Genomic DNA, 16,747 nt, shown 5'->3' with positions numbered 1-16,747 from the left:
TTTAATCAAAGTATGCTGTTCTTCTGAACAATGTCTTCAACGGCCCATTTTCCTCAGCTTTCAAATGCATGTTCAACAAGTGTTGGCTTCATCCTTAAATAGGGGCCACCTGATTCACACCTGTTTCTTCACAAAATTGATGACCTCAGTGATTGAATGCCACACTGCTATTTTTTTGAACACACCCCTTTCAACTAATTCAACAAATTTCCCAATTGCACAGCCTTAAGAGCGTGCATATCATGAATGCTGGGTCTCATTTGTTTTCTGAGAATCTACTGAACCTACTGGTAACTTGTTTGCCATTATATTTAGCCCCCTCATTTTAAGATAGGACCCCCAAAAATAAAATTCTGGCTACGCCCCTGGTGTGTCCTTTAAAATGTACATAAGCCAATGAAATGCAAACACTGATCGCAATTATGGTGGTTTGTTGAAATCGAAACTCAAATGTGCTGTCAATAATTTTTCTCTTTCTCTCTGCACTAAATGACAGTGCCATGGTTGGATAGTGCAGATTTAGGGGCGGTATTGTTGTAATAAGACTTTCTACCTACGTCACAAAACAGGCGAAATTTCAATAACCTAATTTCACACATGCTTGCAGAGAATGGTTTACCAAAACAAAGTTACTGTGTTGTTCTTTTTTATATTTTCTGTGTTGATAGAAGCACCATGGACCCATTATAGCACTTTAACATGGAAAATGTCATATTTTCATGTTATGACCCCTTTAACAAAACACATCCACACCCTTCTGCTTTAAAAGCTATTCTGTGTAATGCACAAATAGTGTGTGCAAGTGTGTATCTAATTTTGAGTGGTTACATGTGACATTGCATCTGAAATGTAAAAGACAATTACAAAATAAAAACATACCTCTGAAACATCCTATCCAAGTCATGCTTGTGTAACCCGATCCTACTGTAACCCACAGTCGCTTCCAGCAGCAAACTGATGAAAGGCCAAGTATGGGAGTCAGGTGCTCTAACATAAAGGGCCCTATTTTAAGGATCTAAGCGCATTGTCTAAAGCGCACAGCGCAACATCTAAATGGGCGTGTCCGAATCCACTTTTGCTAATTTAACGATGGGAAAAATGGTTTGTGCGCCGAGCGCTTGGTCGAAAAGGGTTGGTCCTATTGTAATGGGAGTATTTTGGGCGTAATGTGCAATAAACCAATGAGAGTCTCAGCTCTCATCACCTTTAAAAGCCTGTTGCGCTGGCGCTATGTCTAATCCTATTTAGATAACAGACTTTGTAAACTGAAAAACTAAGCGGAGGAAGAAGATCCCCAGTTTAAGATTAATGTTAAATAATTGTGTTGTTTTTCACTTGTATTGAAATTGTTATTTTTTATTAAAACCTTTAAAAATCGTTTTCTTTTAGTCATGGAAGTAAAAAAGTAGGCTTGTAATTGCTTTAAATGTGTGGCTGTCCAATATCATCAAAAAATATTTTACAAGTATGTAAGATAAGGTTTATACTCTAAAAATACTTTTATTTGTAACAAACAGGAGATAAAGAATTTACAAGCGGCTCTCCGCACATTCGTTTCAGCACTTGGACAGCGTTTTTTTTAAGCAAAGAGTTTTTTTTAAGCATTACTTAAAAATGTTTCTCATCTCACCATATCCACAGGTACAGAGTCATCATATACAATAAATCCGTGAGAAAGCATTTAAAAAAAAAACATTTAAAAACAGATGCATTTGTTTAAAGCAAAGCATTTATTTACTTACCAGGCTACAGGTGAAGCAGCTCTTTGCGCCTTCTAACGTCTCATAATTAGTCCTCATTTATGTCCAAGAGACTCAATAATAATCTTTTACATTCAATCCTTTAATCTTTCATATTTAAAAGCGTTTTTGTGCTGCTGCGCATTCATGTACTATGTGATAAGCAAACCCGCGTTGTCCTCCCGTTTATAGGCGCATATTACTAATGCGCTCTTTAAATAACAAAAAACATATTGCGCCATTGACTTTAGACCAGGTTTTTGTTGGTCAATGGCGTAGTCTATTTTAGTTGCCTAAAAATAGCAATGCGCCAACAATGCGCCTGAACACACCTCGTTTTCAGACCAAAACGCCCATGGGCGCAAAAGGGGGCGCAAATGCATTTGCTATTTAAACAACGTGGCGCTAAACGTGAAAATTATAATTGCGCAGGGTGGAAACTAGCGAAAGACACTTGCGTGGCGCATTGCGCTGCATTGCGCCGGGTGTAAGATGAGCTGGACATGGGCAGGACTTTTACCTGTGAATTTGGGTCATTCTACAGAAAAGGTGGAATTCGGGTGATGGAAATCTGCTTAAATTAACTTCTTTCAAAACACCCAAAACTTCTATAATAACATTAATTAACTTGTCAAATCTATGAATCCGCAAAACGAGGAGCTTAATCTATGTTTAATTTTTAATACATTTTAATAAAGAATCCATGACGGTGTATCTTCAATACCTGACAAAATGAGAATATAATAATAGATAATGATAAAACATATAAATTTAAAAATTTTTCCATCTTGTTTTGTTTTTATGCTTTTATGTTGGTCAGTTAAAGGAATAAGTACTCATTAGAGAAGACGGTAACACCAATTACGGTAACACCAATGATGGTAACACTAATGACAATTTACAGAAAAAAAAAACATTTTAACAAAATGGCTGCCATTAGCCATGTGCTATTTCATCAGAGATGTAACAATCACATACTTATTCACTATAATGTATTTTTATGTAAAGATCTTAACACTCCCAGCTATAAAAAAAGAGTAACACTAATGACATCCCAAAAATCATGATATTTTAGACAAATAAGGTAAGACATCTCACAAACCTTTTGCCTTCCTCCACTGCACTTCTTCCACTGACCTCTTGTCCCAAGAAAAACTTCAAAGAGCTGATGCATTGTTTCAAAATAAAGGTGCTTTGGGTAGGGTAACATCAATTACATAATTTGGGGGACAAATATTTATTTGATATTATTCATATTAATAGTGTATTTTTACCATTTCAGCGTTGTAGTAAATTCATACAGGGTTAAAGGTAAATGTAAATTACATTTGTTTTATAAAAAACATGGTTTTAAATAATAAGTACACAGTTCAACTTCCATGTATGATCAAAGGTACAGGGCAATTTTCAGGACCAGACATTTAAAAAAAAAAGTTTAAAAGGGAAAAAAAGAACATTACATAAATAAACTCTCTCATCATGTTAAGGACAGTCTATATTTATTAAATATATATCATTATGGGATTATTGGATCAAATTAAATTATTAAGGGGTCTGCAAAAGCAAGGGACAAGCATTTCCACCTTTTTTGTAGAATGACCCATTTGCATGAATATTGCTACCCATGTTTGGACTGATGCTATTGTTTACATGCGAGAAGCTGCAGCACACTCTTCCTGGTATGCTCAATATGGTAAGCGCTGAGACAATACTTGCTCTAAGTGAGTGACCAATCAATGACTGGGCCAGCATGATCAATCAGAGCATGTTGGAAGAAGAGGTTTCATAGAGTTCAGAAGTAACGGAGCGTTTGAGACGGACCAGAAAGAGACACATAAAAAAGAAATGTAAAAAATCAGCCATGAAAACCTATTTTAGGATAAATCAAAATAGGTTTTGAAAACAAAATCAAGATTTCAAAAAGAGCATAATAGGACCCCATTGATAACACTCGTAGTTATATTTATTGTGTTGTGTTTATATTTGTTATATTTCAAAATCATAAAAAATGTGTTTCCATTCAAAGTTGCGGTGTGGTATCAGACATCTGAGCACCACTGTACAATAAATTGACGTAAAAGCTTAATGTAAAATTTAATTGCTTTGACTTACTGAAAGTTGACTTTGTCCACTTGAAAACGAGTTTCGAAAATCCCTGAGGTCAAAACACGACACCTCAGCAAGTCCTGCAATAAATGTAAAAAAAAACTTTTAACATGAACCTTAAAAATATACACAGGCTTAAAATAAAATAAACAGATTACATGCCCTACATATAATATACTGAGACTAAACACAGAACTCACATGGGGAAATAAATGCAGTGTCACAGCGCCCTCACCTGATCTGTTGGTGTGTAGTCATTCTGTCGGACAGACTCAATTCTGTCCAGAAAGCTAAGAAAGTGAAAGACACATAAACATCATAAACTAGACAATGAAGTATAATAATCAGTATGCAATTTAAGTCAGAAAGCCGTTGGGTTAAACAAGTATTTTCCAACCATGTTCCTGGAGGCACAGCAATATTATATATTTTGGATGTTTCCTGGATCTAACATATTTCAAGGCTTGAACTCTTCTAATGAGCAGATTATTTGAATCATTAAGGGTACAAATCAAAAATGTGTATTTTGTTGGTTTACATACAAGAACAAGTTTGGGAAACAAAATTTGGTCATTTTGGCAAATTCAATTATCAACATAATTTAGCTTGAATAGCTGCACCCACAAAACATATATATTTAGTGTTCATAAGTATTATGAAGCATTTGCCTTTTTTTGGCATAAACAAGAAAAGAACCTTTAGACAAGGGTTGTCTAATTTTTACATTTCTAAAGTTTCAGTGCTTTCTCAAAGTTGTCCTCCAGGCGGTGCTATAGTGTAACTTACATGAGCCCTGCTCACTTTGCACGTTTAACTGTTAGGGTAACAACATTTGCATATCTTTTGCAAATGTAAAGGTTATGTATTGACCACTGCAGACTCTTAGTCAGACTCTTAATCATACATGTTACCAAAAACAAAGCAAGATGTAGACTGTTTTTCTGTAGTTCTGGTTTGATGTGTAATACAAGTATTTTTAAGTAGTACTTTTAGAATATTTACAATACAGCTCTATTAATGCTCAAAGAATACATTTTAATCATATTTGAAAGCATGAAGTCAGTGTTGTGTAGTCGACGTGGTTCACTACAACAGCACAACACAGTTAAGCTGACCTTTGATAAAAGAGTGACCCCTTTCTGCTAAAGGGAAGTGTAAATCAATATTTCCACCTTTTGAATGGTAGCTTCAAAATGGAACATCCTGCATACACTCTGAACTGTGCAATTCACTATTATGCACAAAGAACACATTTGACACACATTACTTGGTGGTTGGTCATGTATGCAAATTGGGATTCATGCTAAGATTAAAGTTTGAAAAACTTCCATCGACTTACATTTTTGGAATCCAAAATGTAAGTCATAGGTTATATAAACATAAGTACCTAAATGTGCGAACTTAATCACATTTGGTGTTTGCTTCACATACATTTTCATTCTGAATTGTTTCATTGTTTTTTGCATCGATGTGCATCTATTTATTGCTTTTATCCCCTACACAGTAACATGCTGATTCTTGTGTGCAGTCAAAAAAATAAAAAAATAAAGATGCATCACAGTTGTTCTGATGCTGCATTAAAATTACACAGAAATGAAACCTAAAACCCAAACTTACCAAAAAGTTCAAACTATTTTACTGCCTTGTAAGCACTGCATCTTTTTAAGGAAATGTACATCAAATTTCACTCTGTTCTAGCTACTGTACATAGAGTAGAACCATCATGAGCCTAAAGCCAAACACACATCTTCATATCAGTAATACAGCGGGCTCTGGTACAGAATGCGTTAGTGTATACGCATATCAGCCAGACAGACAGCTTATGTGCCTGTCTCACCCTCATGTCTTTGTCTTGCTTTCACTCTTTTTTGTGGGAGGCCACAGTTTATGTGAGAAGAAACAAGACAATTTCACATCCTGACAGCTCTTTTAAACACACGCACATGGCTGCGAAAACTAAAAATAGCTGTAGGACTGGTGTGTCTAACAGCAGGCCATGACTGATACACTGTAAAAAAAAATGCAGCATGAGGTTAAAACAACTTGGTTTTGCAAGTCAATTCAACCTACTATTTTAAGTTTTGGCTTGTGAAAAGTTGACTTATAAAAAATCAAGATGAAAAGATAAAGTAACATAAAAATACATGTTGATTTGACAAAATGCTGCATATTTTAAACACACATTCTAAAGAAGTACCTGACTGACATGTGCACTAGCGGTCTAGCACCTCAGATCATCTTGCTCTTAAAGCAATGCTCCAGGAAGATATAAAAATTAACCCATTATGGATGGCAATCCAAGATACACATGTCCATTATCTTTTAGACTAACACATCTGGAATTATTTTAGGAAATGTTGTTTCTTTTCCAAGCTTATAATGGGAGAAAACAGGGATCAGGGAAAAACTTCTTACTTAGACGTATGGCTGGGCGATTTGTCAATAATGTCAGCTGATTCCCCAGGGGTTGAAAAACCTACTAGGAAAAATATATATTAGATCACGTTGAAGGAAGGCCAGTAGATCAGTGGTGTGATGATGACCTGACAGGAACTGGGTCTGATAAATGATACACCTTTATTACGGTCAAATTTAAAGGCAGATTTTTGCTCCTGAATGAAATTTGTAAAAACTAGGGGTGTAACAGATCACAAAACCCATGGTTCTGATCACATTACAGTTTATGATGCATGGATTCGATCATTCCATCAATGACCTGTATGTATGTATATTTTCAAAAACTTCCCAGGGCCTTGAATCCCCCCCAGGTTCACAAACTTTCAAGCATTTCAAGGACCCGTAGGAACCCTGAAATACTTTCCAAACAAGTGATCAATTGAGGTACAATACAGATTAGAATATTACAACGTCTGTGACCTTTATGCTAGTCTAGGGCACTGGATTTTCTTCACTGTCGCTCATTTTTCTTACTCCATTTTTCTTACCTCCAAGTCTAAGGCTGGGTTTACACTTTGCATTAACATGCGATCTCGGTGATCCGATCACGCAGATCCGATCATCAGTATATCAGGACACGGCGCGTTTACATTTGTCCACATCAAAGTGGCTTCTGTATCCGGATGTGTGATTGGATCCCGTGCGGGGAGACGTGCTGAATGAATAGCTATCAATCAAAATGGGTACAGCTGTCTTTAGCCACATGATTTAGGATTGTCGCGCTAACCGCAAGTATTGTACAGTGCTACTGAGAAGCCAACAGCAGAGAATAACTAGCAACCCCAACAACCGTGATGTTCACATGTTAAGCTTTATATTTTTAAGCTTTAAAGCCTTATCTTTAAAAGCCCTATATGCAGCGTCTGCGAATGTTTCAGCCGGTGTAACTTTACCTGAACTTGACTTTCACCCGCATGCTTTTCATCAACAACTAAATCCGTGTGAAACATGACCGACTCCACTGTTTTATTCTACCTTAATAACGGGCTTTTGGCTCTGCCTGAATTTATATTTATATTTCTATTTTAACCATAAACTGTTGTTAGTTATGTCTCCTGGTAATTTTAATATGATTTAATTAAAAGAGCTAAGAATTTCCTAAATTTTCTGTTCATAGTGCGTAAGAAGTAATGTAATTTACAAAAACATTTAAGTAACCTTGCATAAAACCAACACTGAATAAATGTATTTGGTTAATGTTATTATGGTTTGTACATGTTTTAAAGTAACTTGTGTTATGTGTTAAATGAGACAGAAACAGCCGATTGACCAGAAAGAAGCGCAACATTCACGTTGATATGTCGCCATGGAAACTCAAACATTATAAAGATCCTGATTTCTGCCATTTAATATTAAATCTCTCTATGAATAGTTGTAACATATTAAACATATGCCTAAATAACTTAAATACAGTCAGCAGTGTTAAAATGCTTTTGTTTATCGATTTATTAAGATACTTTTAAGCGTAGCTAGCATTGCTCCACAAATATGAGTTTGTGCGTCTCTCACATGCGCTCCATGTCCTTTATTTTTGACAGCTGTCAGTAAGAGGAGATAATAGTGTGCGGGGTTTTGTGTGACGTTGACCTGTAAATGCAGATACGATGGCTGGATTGCGTTTACATTACACTGAGATCCGATCACAAAGCGTCCTCGACTACCACTTCATCAGGACACACAGATCGAATAACATTCCTATCACACGCGCGTTTACACTTGTCTTTTCAATGTGTATGTGGACAACATCCGGATACAGGTCACATGTTAATGCCAAGTGTAAATGCAGCCTAACTGACACTGTGACTGTAAACTAGGACCGCATGTGGTATCCGGAAGTGCAGACTTCAAAATGCCTGCACAGTATTATGCATAGTGCGTAAACATTATCGATCACTTATAAAGCTGTCATCACAGACTTATTAAAGGTATTGTGGAGGATTTTCTTTTTCCGGGTGGATCATCAAGACTATTAGTCCTCCTTGTTGTCAATCAGGAGTGTTGCGCAATTGCATTTTTTTAAAAAGTGGAGAAGGCGGTTCTTTTCTAATATTCGAGAAAATCCTCTGCCACACATTAAAAGAAATTTATACAGATAAAATGTTTTTATCGAATTATCGCCCAGCACTACTTAGAAGCCCAAAAAAAGTGCATCCATCCGTCGCAAAGGTAACACACACAGCTGCAAGGGGTTAATAAAGATCTTTTGCGGGTAATCAATGCAATATTGTAAGGCAAATATTAAAATTTTCAAAAACACCAGCAAATTAAGAAAACATCATCAGTTTGACAACACATGCAGTGCAGATACTCGCAGCACAAATAAATACAGAAATGTGCTGCAAATTCTCAAACCACAAACGAATACAGAAACGTGCCTGCAAGCAGAAGAAACGACAACAGAAGTGTTTTTTTTTTGGGGGGGGGCACAAAAATTGATGCACAAGTCTGAGAAATGTTGGCCGTTTCTCAAATGAAACAGTGCCCTCCTGAGGTCTCATTTGTAAGCTACATATGTAATTAAACTGTCCAAAAAAGAACACAAAATTAGATAATTTAAAAGAGAAAAAAGACATTGTTGCTTGGGGGAGTAATGTAATACAAAAAGATGAAATAGTTACATGTCTGTATAGGGATGTAACTATGTGGGTTAAGCAAAGGACATTATAGAACTGTTTAAAAAATCAGAAAAAATGGGGGCCTGTGCCCCAGTAGAGCTTTATGTCTAGTAACGCCCCTGCGCCCAGTCCCTAAATTATAATTTCTTGTAAAATTTCACTTTTTTCAACGACAGACCTGCAGTACAGAGGGTTCAGTTAAGCCTTAAAATTTTATAATTCTTTATTAAGTTGTATGTACAACAAAAAACATACTTTTAAATTTGCTAAAAAAACATGATGTCGATGGTAAAATGATGGGGACAGACTTTGCGGTTGGGAGTCTCTCCTTCGCTGGTTCAACTCCTCTGTCTCCTTCGTTTCATGTTTTCTGACAGTTGGTGTCGCATTAAAACCGGGGTTCTGTTTGCTGTTGTTAGAACCGCCGTGTATTACACACACCATCGCGCGGTTTTTAAAAAATTACATTGATAATAGCATGGATAATACCCACGCTGCCTCGCTTGTCAATTGACAGACTGACAGTTCTATGTCAACAATATGGCCGCCACGAACATTGATGACGTAGATCGAATAACTCCTATTGTTTGATCCTTATTTGCTTTGACCTGGCCTATTTTACCTAGACGGACTTCAGTAAGATGTTAGTAAGATGCAGGTTAACAATGTGTACATTAACAAGTACTTTTAATGGGTCACGTTTAGTCACTATTTTATACTTGTTTTGTTGTCTGACAACAGAAGTAGAGAACATACAAATATAAAACCTTTTTTAGGCATTAAGCTGTATTAAAATATAGTTTGTAACAATTCAGAGAGTAAGAGAATTTGAAGTGCCAATGTAATAAGAATGCAAATACAACGTGTTGACATCACTGATATGCTAATTATGTAATCTAGCGACTTTTCAAGCAGGTTTTATCTACTTTCCATTGAAAATAGTTGGCAACAATGGCCGCTTTTGCCTCAGAATGCTTATGAGACTCTGCTGAGGCTAGACCTGTTTAATGCTCTCTCGCTACTCTCCCCACTATTGTGTGTGTGAGAGGCTGACGTGCATCATGGTTTAATTATTTTATGAAATGTCCCATATTTTGCAGAAAATAAAGAGAAGAGATCCCGATCTGTTGTCCTTGGCTTGTATTCTGTGGAGGGAAATGCAAATTTACTACACATATTTTACCTCCGGAAGATGAAGTGTTCCATTTGAGAATCCGCCTTTTTTAATTCACGTATTATTTGTCCGTGGAGCTGAAACATATATTTTATTTATACGTAAATTCCACGGACGAATGATAAGTTAACCTAGTATGTTTCTCAATTCAAAGGCTGCACTGTCACACCCCCCAATCAGGTCCACCACTAGCTGTCAGTGGAGAGAAACTGTCATTCCCACACAGGCGTTTAAATAAAAAATGACACAGCGGTAAGTAAACCATTATTATCTCCAAATACAACTGTCTGACGTGTTTTCACATCTCTGCGAACATAAACCTTGACATTAGTGACCAAACACAATGGTAGATGTGAGCGTTGTTAGAGGGTGAAAAGGTTCAACTAATAGTGGGGATGTAACGGTATTATACTATTTGTGGTATTGCGTTATGAAATTTTCCCGGTACCACCGTGGTCACATGATTCGGTAAGCGTTAGGTCTTCCGGGCAACACGTGTAGTTTTTTTCTGGCCAAGTGGAGCGAGTGGAGGGACGCGGGAACTACAATTCCCATAATCTCATGCGTGCCACTCTGATGCTTCTTTACAAGCAGAGCGACAATGGCGGAAGCAAAAGAAATGCCGATTATAAATCTGATGTGTGGAAAAATTTCTCGTTCGCTGGGACAAGAAACGAGAAAGGACAAAATGTGATGGACATACAAAAAACGAGTGTGAGTAAATCCGTGAATGAGGAGAGTGTGTATGCCATTTCTCAATTAGAAGGCAGCCTCCTTAGGTAGGTCGCATTTGCAGGCTGTATCCGTCATTGCACGCCTGGTGTATTTAAGTTAACGGAGTATTACATTCGCAAGTCAGAAGCGTGTTACAACAATATACGATTAAATAAGAATAATAGTAAACTTGAAAAATGTTAATATTCTAAAATACGACGGTCTTCATGACGTATGCAGCCCACAAATGCGACCTATGGAGGCTGCAGACTTCCGTTTGGGAAACGCACCCCTGTATTGAGTGAGCTGACCTCAGCTCTAAGTCCAGCTACAATAAGTAAGCTGCCATTTTCATTTTTACTGGGTTGTTTTTGTTTTCAGGAATTGACCCATCTTTAAACCCATCATCTTTTCTTGATTCTACACAACTGTTGCTTTCATACTGTAGGAGTACCAAGCATTAGAATTAATAATAATAATAATAAACTAGGTCAATTGAGGGAGTGACTCAATTCTTAAAACCTGACTTGTTTAATGTTGACAAACTTATTGTATTACATGGTCTCATTATTTTTGTCCTTTTAATGAAAATTGTAAACACTACACTACACTTTGTAAATTGTAATGTTTAGTCTTGTTTAATCAACACTTATGGCAGTTTTTCCAAGTCTTCGTTTGTTTGTTTTTTATGTAAATGTTTCAATAATTAACGTACCGTGGGCATCATACCGAAATACTACCGTACCGTGATTTATGATACCGTTACATCCCTAACTAATAGTCATACACAACTTTGTTCTACAGTGGCAAGAACAAGTATGTGAACCCCTAGGAATAAACTGGTTTTCTACTATGATTTGCCATAAAATGTGATCTGATCCTTATCTAGGTCACAACAATAGACAAACACAATATGCATAAGGTGACAACACACAAAAAATTCTAGTTTCTTGTGTCTTTTTTGAGAACCCCCATTAAACATTCATAGTGCTGGAGGAAAATGTAAGTGAACCCTTGGATTTAACAGCTTGTTGAGCCTCATTTGGCAGCAAATACTTTAAGCAAGCGCTTTCAGTAGTTCTGAATCAGACCTGATGGAGGTCTAAACATTTTGAGATTGTTTTGTATCCCTTTTCAGCCTTATGGAGTGCAACATCTCTTGATCAGATATCAGAAGCAATTATTGCTCATTCCCCTTTACAAAACCGCTTTAACTCAGACACATTTGTAGGATGTCTGGTGTAAAACCTCTCTCTTGAGGTCATTCCACAGGTTAAGGTCTGGGCTTTGACTAGGCCACTCCAAATGGCGCATTTTGTTTTTCTTAAGCCAGTCTGTAGTGGATTTACTACAATGCTTAAGGTCATTGTCCTGTTGCATCAACTAACTTCTACTGAGCTTCAACTGGTGGACAGCCACCCTGACATTATCCTGTAGGATTTTTTTTAACTTAATTCATTTTACCCTCGATGATTGCAAGTGGTCCAGGCCATGAGGCAGCAAAGCAAGCCCAAATCATGATGTTCCCTCCACCATACTTCACTGTTGGGGTGATGTTTTGATGTTGGTAAGCTGTGCCCATTTTGCGCCATAACATTTTTCCCAAAAAAATCCAACTTCTGTTTCATCAATCCATAAAATATTTTCCCAGTAGCACTGGGGTTTGCCAAGGTGCTCTTTTGCAAACTTCAGGCTCACAGCAATGTTTTTCGGGAGACCAGCGGCTTCCTCCGTGGTGTACTGTCATAGACGCTATGCCTGTCCAAAGACTTACGTATGGTAGACTCAGGAACAGAGCTGTGTGCCCGTTCCAATGATGTCTTCAGGCCTTTAGCTGTTACTCGTGGGTTCTTCTTTACTTCATTGAGTATTCTGCATGGCGTCTTAGGAGTCATCTTGACTGTGCGCCCACTTCTAGGAAGGGTAGCTACAGTATTTAACTGTCTCCATTTATAGACAATTTGTCTAAGTGTAGACTGATGGAGGTCTAAACATTTTGAGATTGTTTTGTATCCCTTTTCAGCCTTATGGAGTGCAACATCTCTTGATCAGATATCTTTATAAGAGCATGGTTCAGAAGAGCTGATGCTCAGCAATGACAGCAATCTTAAAATGTGTGAGTGTCTTAATATCAATCAAAGTTGCACTAAATCACACAGTTAAACTCATTTTATACAACAGCAGTATACAACAGAAATATTCTTTCTGGTTCTCGAATCTGATTGGCTAAGAGCTATGTGATATTGTACTGATTACGGCACAGTAACCGCTTCACCTTTCGTATCATTCCGCCACCTAGTGAATGGAGGTCCTAAACAGGCTCATCTCTGAATGGAAAAACACAGACGCGCTCCGTGTGTCTCATTAGTTCACTAGCTCGTAAATCAGTCGGTGAATCCCAATCGGAAGTTATTGTTCGTTAAAGATCAGCGCTTTTGGATGTTACGTTAAACTTAATGGGATTAATGTCTTGTCACATTGTGTGGACACTTGGAAAGAGGAATGTAAACACTCTGGAGCTATATCTCTTCTAAGAACGCGAAAACACCGTGGAACTGCAGGTAAGCACCGCAGCATTTAAATGTGACATTGATCATTTATTTAATCGCGACGTGACTATTAAAACATGTTATGAGAATATCGCCACTGGTATATTTATAAGCAGCATGCAAAAACATCTCTCTGACACTTATAAAAAACAGTTTTATATAGTACTGACAAGAACAAAGTTTAATAATAATTGAGTGCTCGTATCGCGTTAAGAGTAAATGGGAAACCAATAGTAACATTATATAAGTATAGTTTTATTAACTTTTACCTCGCGCCAAAACAATAACAACACAAAAGACACTAAATATGAATAAGAAAACGAGTAATAGTTTTATTATGACACCAAATACTGCTGATTTGATCTCATTTTGACCATCAAAAACAAACAAGGCGAATATCAGAGCCAGGGAATCCCTGTCAGAGATGTAGCCCAGAGAGGGCGGTGGTCAGCAAGGCGAGTGAACACTGACGTCCGCTCATGCTTTGGTTCTCATACGTACCGAATCTCACTAAGCAAACGTTCAAACAGGCGCTATCAGAGATGGGACCAAGTCACACATGTGCAAGTCTCAAGTAAGTCTCAAGTCTGAACCTTCAAGTCTCAAGTAAGTCCCAAGTATTTTTGTTCTTGGGCAAGTCAAGTCAAGTCGAGTCACAGGCTATGTCAAGTCAAGTCCAAGTCAAGTCACCTTATTATTGTCATTTTACCTGCAGAATCTGATCTTAATAAAGAAAAGTGGTGTGCGTACGAGAGGGCATGACTGATGATAGTGGTGTGATTCAGTCATGACAACGCCATTCTCAGCCTGCGCTCCAACTGGTCAACTTTATTTTTTAAAATAGTTTATATATTTTATATTCAAACTGAAAACATGATGTGATTAACACTCAAGTCATTCAAGTCATCGTGTCTCAAGTCAAGTCAAGTCCCGAGTCTATAACTTCCAAGTCCGAGTCAAGTCTCGAGTATTTTATTTTTTGTCAAGTCAAGTCACAAGTCACAAAAATAGTGACTCAAGTCGACTCGAGTCCAAGTCACCAAGTCACAAGTCCCCATGTCTGGGCGCTATCTTTACTAATCGACTGTAGATTTAAATATAATAAATATATATTCTCGACTGAACTAATCTTAAAACTACACTTTGTGACCAAGAAACGTTAATATAAAGAAACGCCTATCCGTCCATTGAGTTCTTATGAGATTCAAAGCAGCCGAAAGTGTTACCTGTCATTCTGTTAGCCCTCAAATCCGTGGTGGAAGTAGTAGTTCTCAAACAAAGAGGCTTTTAAAATAACTCTGTTGTTGTTTTCTAGTTTTCGTTTTTCAAATGTGTGCCGTCGAACTGTTGTATAAAAGCAATATCGCTCTCGGAGTCGTGTGATATAGCTCTATATCATCACGGCTGTGATTGCCTACGGCCTCGTGCCTCTGGCCTAATCACAGCCGTGATGATATAGAGCTATATCACACTCCTACTCGAGCGATATTGCTTAATTATTAATTGGACTCCAGTTTGCCAGCTTCTGACAAAAAAGTTTCAATAAAGTAATTAGTCCATGGGCTCACTTACATTTTCCTCCAGCACTGTGAATGTTTAATGGAAACTGGAATTTTTTATGTCTTGTGAGCTTATGCACATCGTGTTTGTTTATTGTTGTGACCTAGATGAGGATCAGATAACATTTTATGGCAAATCACTGTAGAAAACCAGTTCATTCCTATGGGTTCACATACTTTTTCTTGCCACTGTATTTGCAGAATTTAAGCATAAAATACATACTAGATAACTTCTCACCCATTCATTGTTGTAGCTACAGTGTTCGATAACTTCCTTTGAGCTAAATCTCTTGATGCACGAGCCCAGATTACGATCGCATGAGATTTTTTGACAGGGCAAAAATATAAGGGCAAAAAGCTAGAGAAGTGATGTCACTTACTCCCGCAGCTGCAGTCATGGTAAAAACTGTGTCAATTCCAAAGCAGTTAGGTCCAAACAAAATAATCCATCAAGTCTGGTTACATTTTAGGTATACGTAGGCTATCAATTTCCATTGGTGATGTGATGTGAAGCCCGCAAGCGTTGCTAAACCGCTTATTTGTGGATGGTAATTCTTGGACAAAAAAATCTTGTTGTACAATGTTGTTAAAATAGTTGTGTTATACATCATTTTTATACCTTTCTTTTAATTCAACATAATTTGTATAGCTCAAGATTAAAACACTGCTCTGCATTATTATTATAATAATATAAATAATTATACTTTATTTACCTTGTTTTTGCCTTGTTGACAAAAAAAATGGATCAAATTTTGTCATTCCCATCAACAACGCATCATTAAGACACTAGCCATATTTTAATCACCATGATTTTATTTGCGAATTTTGAAAAGATTGCTTCACGACTCTTAAAATGCACTACAATACAAGAAATCCCATCTGAATTTTAAAACTTTTCCTGAGGGAGAACTTGGGACCTCACTTCACTCTTTTGCCTAGGGCCCCCAAACATCTTGAAACGGCCCTGGGCGCATTTGTATGCTGCATACGACACCAAGTCTTATTTCAGAATATTGACAATTATAAAGTTCGTAAATTGTTGTAATATGCTTATGACTTGCAAATTTAATGCTTAGTTAACTTAAAGGATAATTCCGGTATTTAACACTTTGAGTCTCATTTCTGGTTTGTTTTGGATGAACTACAGTGATGGACACAGAAATTTTGACAATGGGTCGTGTCTTGAGTTTTTGACTCGTTTAGACGCGTCTCTTGACTGCTTCAGAATGGAAGTCAATGGCCATGCACAAACATGTCATTAAAACAACACTTAACGTTCATTTTCAAAACTGTGCTACTCACCGAGTGGTACGTGGTGTTCGTTGATAATTAAAAACAAGTTGTGTAGCGAAATACAGTTTCTGTCGTGTTTTATTTGGCATTTTGTAAAATTCCATTGACTTCTCTAGGAAGACACAATGCTCGCTGATATATCACTCCGCCGCCGGGAAACAGAAAAGGGGCTGTTTACTCTCAGAAGAAATTTTTCCCATATTTGTAGGGATGACATTCGATTCGTGGGTTGACATTCGATTTTCAGTTTTGAGATTCGAATATATATATTTTTTTACAGTGTCAATGCAGAGCTTTTGCCAAGCAGGAAGTGCGCTTCACGCTCCCGCTCTATAGGTGGCGCAGAGAGACCAACATCCAGAACCAACAGCACTAGTGGAAGAGATCACCTCAAACGGAAAGCACGCTTCCTGCTTTGGCATTCACGCTAATAGTGTTGTAAATAACGTTCAGTTTCTTGCAAAAACTGATTGATTTGCTTCACAAGACGTCAATATGTCACACAGAGTTATGGGGGTTATGTTGTATTGGATATATATGC

At 37.3% G+C, this 16,747-nt stretch overlaps 1 protein-coding gene across 1 annotated transcript in view; it reads right to left on the bottom strand.

Annotated features, from left to right (window-relative positions):
• gnal (guanine nucleotide binding protein (G protein), alpha activating activity polypeptide, olfactory type) overlaps positions 1-16,747 on the bottom strand; it is a 179,630-nt gene that overhangs the window by 86,248 nt on the left and 76,635 nt on the right. The window contains exons 6-7 of the mRNA XM_055181632.2: positions 4,081-4,135; positions 3,852-3,925 (exon numbers count right to left, since the gene is read on the bottom strand). Coding sequence (XP_055037607.2) covers positions 3,852-3,925; positions 4,081-4,135 — 129 coding nt within the window. The remainder of the gene's footprint in view (positions 1-3,851; positions 3,926-4,080; positions 4,136-16,747) is intronic.

The sequence above is a fragment of the Misgurnus anguillicaudatus genome, chromosome 25, assembly GCF_027580225.2.
Source record: "Misgurnus anguillicaudatus chromosome 25, ASM2758022v2, whole genome shotgun sequence".
NCBI classification, from domain to species: Eukaryota; Metazoa; Chordata; class Actinopteri; order Cypriniformes; family Cobitidae; genus Misgurnus; species Misgurnus anguillicaudatus.
Note: the sequence above shows the minus strand (reverse complement) of the source record. Positions and strands in the feature narration are given on the sequence as shown.